Raw genomic sequence first — 6,305 nt, 5'->3', positions numbered from 1 at the left:
TTCCTGCTCCGTCATTGGAGATGCGGAGGCAGCCGTCCCCATGCCAGGGATGGGCTGAGACAGGGCTAAATATGTGATGGGCTGAATGGCATTTGAGCCCTGTGATTCCCGTTAGAGTCAGGGAAAATTGCAGTGCTAAAATACACAATGTTTTAAGCACTTACGGTGGAAAGTCGTAATCCCCATAATCCCCGTTCACGGTCATGTTCCTCCTCGTGCAAGAACACCGGACATGTGAGGGTCCGGTTCCCCCCGTCGGCTGTTGGGGTGCTGGTCCTTGACATCTGGGGAAGGACACGACCATGACAGTGCACGGGCATCCCGTAGGCAGGCGGTGCTGCCAGCCCATGCACATGCCTCTGCCCTTGCCCCTGGGGGCTCTCCAATTAAAGGAAGCAGCTGGCATGCTGGTTTTCTTTGGAAGATTCCCGATCCCCAACCCTCCCTTTGCTTCCTGCCAGTGAAAAGCATTTCCAACCTTGCCGTTGTCTTAAAAAGTGAGACCTTGCCATAAATAAGCCAGGATCTCTGGGTCCGATGCGGGGTCTTTGCTGGGTCACTTGCGGCACAGGAGAGCCTGGAGGGATGGAGGACAAAGGAACATGATGTTCAGAGGAGGCAGGTTTCAAGCCGAGCCTTGAGAGGAGGGATCATTAGAAAAGCCCGTGGCTGTTTTCCAGGGTCTCAGTCTAATGGTGTTTATTGGACCTCAAATCAGAGTGGGATCAGTGTGAGAGGCCACTAAAATACAAGGATGCAGCTCTCCTGCTAAGCGCCAGCCCTCTCAGGAAGACTGGACCACCTCGGGCTGGTGCAGATGGTGACCGAGCCTGTATGGTAACCCACGGGTTGATCTCATTCTGGTTCGTTTTTCCCCCTTTTTGTCCAGGCATCGTTTCCGTGCACCTCAAAAAGGACAGCCTCGGCAACCTGACCCTGATCGCCAGCCCCAGCCTGCAGACGGAGAGCTGCGGCCGGCTGGATAATGCCATCGGCGACTCCTCGGTGACGATATGGCACAAATGCAAGTGGGCTGCCGGCACCGGCAGCGAGCACACGCTCGTCAAGTGGAGTCACACGCAGCTCACCAAGACCTTCAAAGACAGGTGGGGGTCTGCTGCTCCCTGCAAACGTCCTCTTGGTCCTCACCTGCCGCTTTGGGTAGGGTCTAAACCAGGGTGGTTTTGGTGGCACAACTCCTGGTTTAAGGCAAAGTGAGCAAAAGCGACGCCCAGCCAAGGTGAAGAAAAGCAAAGCCCAGCTTGGTGGCTTCATGGTTCATCTCCTCCCTGGCTTGTGGATGGAGCGGGGCAGATTTGGCTATCGCTGAGAAACTGTTGCTCAAATATGTGCCTCAAACTCTACTTTAAACCTGTTTCCTCGGAGCGCAGCATGCTCCAAAAGGAGGAGAGGCCCCATGAGAACAGCCACCGAGCACACGGCACGTAATGGCCTTCTGCTGGTAACCAGCCAGAAGTAGCAGCCTCGAGGTGGTTCGATCCTGTCCTCGTCCCAGGGGAGAGCTGTCTCTGAAAGGCATTGCAGTGCTTGCAAGCACACCGCGACCTTAGGGCTTGCAGAAGCTTTCCGCAAGACATCTTTCATCTCCAACTGGTTCAGAGAAGACCTAGGTCAGCTACGCCTGAAGGGTGCAACATTCCTACCGTGAAACCGCTGCCCTCAGCGTGATGGGGGTTACGGGTTTTGGATGAGCGAGACCAAGGAATGACGCTCCAAGGAGAACAAATCTCCTCGTCGCTCCCTGCCTCCCCTCCTCAAAGCCAGCCCCTCTAAATTGAGAATCATTCCTATTGTTGGACAGTTTGCCTGTGTTGTGCCCGTTAGGTAGATAAATAGAGATTCCTGGTCATTGGCGCTACGAATGGCGCTTTTCATAGGAGCCAAGCACACTTTGAAATTATAATGAAAGAAAATATTGGCACCCAGCAATAGCTGGCTTTCTGAAAATTACTTTTACAGAGTAACAAAGGATCTCCGCAGGTTGGACGTGATGAATATGTTTCCTTTGAGAGTCCCTGAAAATTTACCTTATCAAGTTTGAGGCTCTACAAAAGAGGAGGGGAGACAATATTCTCTTCTGGAGCTTATAAACCAAACGTGTTCTTTTGTGTGTTTTGTCTAGCTGTCCGGGGAAGATGCTATTGAGGACAGACCTTCAGTACCGCACAGATTCACTTTTGGAAGATGCAAACAGAAACCAGCCAGAAAGAAACAGCTACAACCCCTGGGGACTGCACTGTCACAGGCAGCACCTGAACCGCATGTCCTCCAAGCACAATGAGAACAAACTTCATCGTATCCTTTGTCTTCTCTCCCCTCCAGCATAGTCTTGGCTACAAATAACAGCTCGTAATCAATGTACGTGTTACCGCAGGGGGTATGCATCCCTCCTCTGCCCAGTCCCTGGGAAAATACAGAATATACAGAATATAGTTGCTCTGTTATCTTCTCCCAGTGTTCAGTTGGACTGGATGGTCATTGTAGGTCCCTTCCAACTGAAATATTCTATTCTTAAAAAAAGAAAAAAACCACTTCCCATAAAGGGTATTCAGCATAAGTCAAGGATCCCCTTGGCATACATTTAAAAATACGACTATATAGGCATTAGCAGCTGCCTTGCCTTTTATTTTCCTATTACACTTCATTACCTACCAGTCATGTGAGTAATACAGCTTAACAACTCCCACACCCATTGAGTACAGCACTGAGGCAAGGTGTCGGACTGACAGCCCAGGGCTATCGTGTCACTAGAGAATGGAGCTGTTGGTGCTTTAATTGGTAAGACTGTACTACAGTAAATTAACTGAAATTGGCAGCAAGGGGCCTATAGCAATGACATGTTGGTGAAATTGGCTTAGAAAGTCTCATTACAGTTGTGAGCTATTATGGAGAGCGTCAGCAGTTGCTCTGATTTAAGACCTCTTTCAATTAGAATTTAAAAATATTGGGTTTCCCTTAACTCATGTTCAGAGTTTCTATTGCTCGAAAATGTGGTATCAAAATACAACTATCCCTGCATCCTGGACTTAAAGATGGGAACCCGGCAGCATGGCGATGATGCCTCGGAGGAGAAGAAAGCCCGGCACATCAAGAAGTGTGAACAAAGCACCTCTGCGTCTCTGGGCGTTCGCATCTGCGGGATGCAGGTAAGACGGAGCCTCCGTCCTTCTGGTGTTTGCCCGACACACGGCTTGAAACCAAGCTGGAAATGGAAAGGGACTCTGTCCTTTGTTGGTGTAAACTGAAGCAGTTTCATTCCTGTCTCCCTCCATATACAGGCTGTAAGAAGTGGCCGCTCGGCTGTGTGTCCTATCCTCAAACAGGAGAGGATGCTTAGGGAAGAGTATAGAATATGGCACATAGAGGGTAACCCTTGCCCATATCCCCTCTTTGACCTCTGGAGATTTGGCTGCTTTCACAAGCGGTGGCTGCATAAGCACCACCCCGCACCGCTGCCACCAGTGTGAGCAGCTGGAACCAGTTCACCCCAGCTGAGAATCTGCCTGTACGTGAACACCGATTCCCCTCTCGTGCTCAGCTCTTGGCTGCTGCACAAGAAAGAAAAACAATAAAAGCATCCCTTGCCCCGCTCACGCCTTCGCAGAGCTGTCTCATCCTGTCGCCGCAAGAGCGAGCGGTTTATTTTGTGCTAAATATTATGGTTCCTCTTGCTCAAAATCGCTGCCCTTCCTCCTAGAAACCGAAACCACGCATTTGTTTCACTCACTTCTCAAGCAGGTTGCAAAATGTTGTTCTGCTCTGCCCGAAGGATAATTATGACGATGATGATTATAGAACACATATACAGCAGTGTAAACGCTCGGTGTCAAAACCTGTGTCCCCTTCTGGTCTGTGACATGCTTCTGTTGAGCAGAGTATCCTTTAAACTACCACTGGCGCGTGAGCTAATTCTAAATTCACTCCCTCGTTTCTTACTCAGTGTTACCAGAGCCTCACATACAAATTTCTGTCTACATCTTGCCTCTCTGTGCTTAAGAAAGCAAGATCACTGCTAGCCGTGCGTTACGTATTGCGAGGCGGTACAAAGCTGGGCTATTCCGGTACTGCTGCAAACTCCTGCCGTAGCCAGAGGGAAAATGCTGTAAATCACTAGCGACACGGCTATGACTTACAGCTATTTGGGTTTCACAAAGGGGTAATTTAGAGCAGTACAACCAGAATCTGCACTAGTGGTTTAAATTGAATAGTTTAAATCTCCAGAAGAGACAGGAGGTGGGATTCGGTGAGAAGCCTGCAGTACATTGCCAGCGTTGCTGGATATTGCCAGACTGCAGCGGATTTGTGTCCCATTTCTCAGCTTGGGTCTGACCTTTTTAGATTGGGGTGAAATCTAGAGCTTTGGGAAAACCGAACGACTGAATCTGGATTGTTGCTCTCTTTCCTCAAGGTTTACCAAGCGGACACTGGCCATTTTCTCTGCAAAGATAAGTATTACGGCAGGAAACTCTCACCGGAGGGATTCAGGCAAACCTTGCGCCAGTTCCTGTGCAATGGTAACCACCTCCGAACGGATCTCCTGGAGCCCATCATCCTGCGGCTAAAAGCTCTGCTTTCTGTCATTAGGAAGCAAAGCTCTTACAGGTTCTACTCCAGCTCACTTCTCATAATTTACGATGGACAGGAGCACAAGGAGAACACGGCACCCTTGGATAATCACCTTCACTTCCAAAAAACAAACTGCACCGCGTCACACGGCACTAATCACTCCAGAGTTGACGTCCGGATGATAGACTTTGCCCACACCACTTTTAAAGGCTCCAAATGCAATCACACCACTTACGACGGGCCAGACCACGGCTATATTTTTGGTCTGGAGAACCTCATCAAAATCCTTCAGAATATCTCAGAAGGAAAGTGACAAACTCCGTGAAATAGCCTGGATTTACTAGTGACCGACAGCCCTGAAAAGTACCGCGTTGGGTCAGTCGTACGGGACCCTCGCTGCTGGATGTCACGTGCACGGTTTGGGGTGAGAGCGCGGACAGCTTGCTAGGAAAGTGCAAAAAACGCTATGCGCCATTACCGAACTCAAGCGTAAAAAGCCAAGAGCTGAAAGAATCTGTTCTGCCTGCAATCAATCAGAAGATTTATTTTCCTTTCTTGTTTTACTGCTGTCCTTGATTTATTCGTGAGCCAAAAGAAAGCATTACTTGAAAGAGTCTGGATGATAAAACAGGACCTGCTCACCTCTACACTCCCGAAGCCAAGCGGGCTGAGGAGATACTGTGCGTTTGAGCGAGACTATTAAAATGAGCTGCCAGCTCCGAACGGATTGCAGCGTTACTTTCAACTCGTGCTCCATGCTACGGGCTGAACGCAAAGACGCACGCGGGAGAGAAGAACGCACACCCTGGCATTCACGCTCCCCATGCCCAGCGCTTGCGAGACGGTCGGGTGTTCTCCGTACAAGCGCGGGTGTTGAAACACAGACGTACGAGATGCCGCAGAGGCTCTGTGCCGCCCGAGGTGGAAAAGCAGGGGGGCCTCAGACCAAGAACCGGACCTTGCAAAGGTTTAACTTCCCCGCGGGATTCTAACAGGGCACGTTTCAGAAACTTTCTAAGCAAGGGGCTCCGTTGGGGCTGGAAGTACGGCAGTGCGATGAGTCTGTCAGATATCAGTCACAGAAAACATTCACATCGAGGTATTTTTGCTTAAAAAAAGAAAAAAAAAAAAAAAGCGTGAGACTGACTCAGGGACTAGACATTAAAGGTCACCTAGAAATTCTTTGATACAAATATTGTGTGTGTGTTTGGAAGAGGCAATAACAAAAGACTCAAAATAATGTTTACAGCTTTTGTGGACAGATTTTATTATTACGGAACAAACATAATTCCTTCCTGCGTGGTGTGGGAATCCCGAAAGACAAGTCCTTACACAAGGACTAGAGCTACAGAACCCCGTTACTGGGGAATGGGGATATAAATAAAATTGCCCGAGTAACTCCCACTTGTTGTCCATCTCTTTTGCACTTCCACAGCATCCTTAAGCTACGTGATCTTTTATTTAGGGCTGTATGTTTTGAGGGGAGCTGTTACTTCCACAGGTTTAAACACCAGGTCTCAAGGAAGACCCCTGCACTTGTATTGTGAATTGCTACGAGTTATTACTGGAAAATTTAAGTCATCTGGCCCAGCTGCATCTTTTACTTGCCCTGCAGTCCGTCTGGGAAGACCTCATCGTTTATTTACTGGGTATCCTTCACGGCGTTGCGCGTTTCTCGCCCGCAACTCGGGCGACTATAGACAAAAAGCCACGGGCGC

At 49.2% G+C, this 6,305-nt stretch overlaps 2 protein-coding genes across 3 annotated transcripts in view; both read left to right on the top strand.

Moving 5' to 3' along the window:
• The window catches only part of IP6K3 (inositol hexakisphosphate kinase 3), a 19,818-nt gene extending 13,827 nt beyond the window's left edge, over window positions 1-5,991 (top strand). For both annotated transcript variants that reach the window (XM_009327402.1, XM_009327403.1), the window contains exons 3-6: window positions 890-1,106; window positions 2,144-2,316; window positions 2,992-3,167; window positions 4,430-5,991. In XM_009327402.1, coding sequence (XP_009325677.1) covers window positions 890-1,106; window positions 2,144-2,316; window positions 2,992-3,167; window positions 4,430-4,900 — 1,037 coding nt within the window. In that variant the 3' untranslated portion in view covers window positions 4,901-5,991. The remainder of the gene's footprint in view (window positions 1-889; window positions 1,107-2,143; window positions 2,317-2,991; window positions 3,168-4,429) is intronic.
• The window catches only part of LOC103919874, a 5,012-nt gene continuing 4,187 nt past the window's right edge, over window positions 5,481-6,305 (top strand). The window contains exon 1 of the mRNA XM_009327462.1: window positions 5,481-5,554. Coding sequence (XP_009325737.1) covers window positions 5,481-5,554 — 74 coding nt within the window. The remainder of the gene's footprint in view (window positions 5,555-6,305) is intronic.

Source organism: Pygoscelis adeliae, unplaced genomic scaffold, assembly GCF_000699105.1.
Source record: "Pygoscelis adeliae isolate BGI_AS28 unplaced genomic scaffold, ASM69910v1 Scaffold197, whole genome shotgun sequence".
Taxonomy (NCBI): domain Eukaryota; kingdom Metazoa; phylum Chordata; class Aves; order Sphenisciformes; family Spheniscidae; genus Pygoscelis; species Pygoscelis adeliae.
The sequence above is the reverse complement of the archived record's forward strand: the minus strand, read 5'-3'. Positions and strand labels throughout refer to the sequence as shown.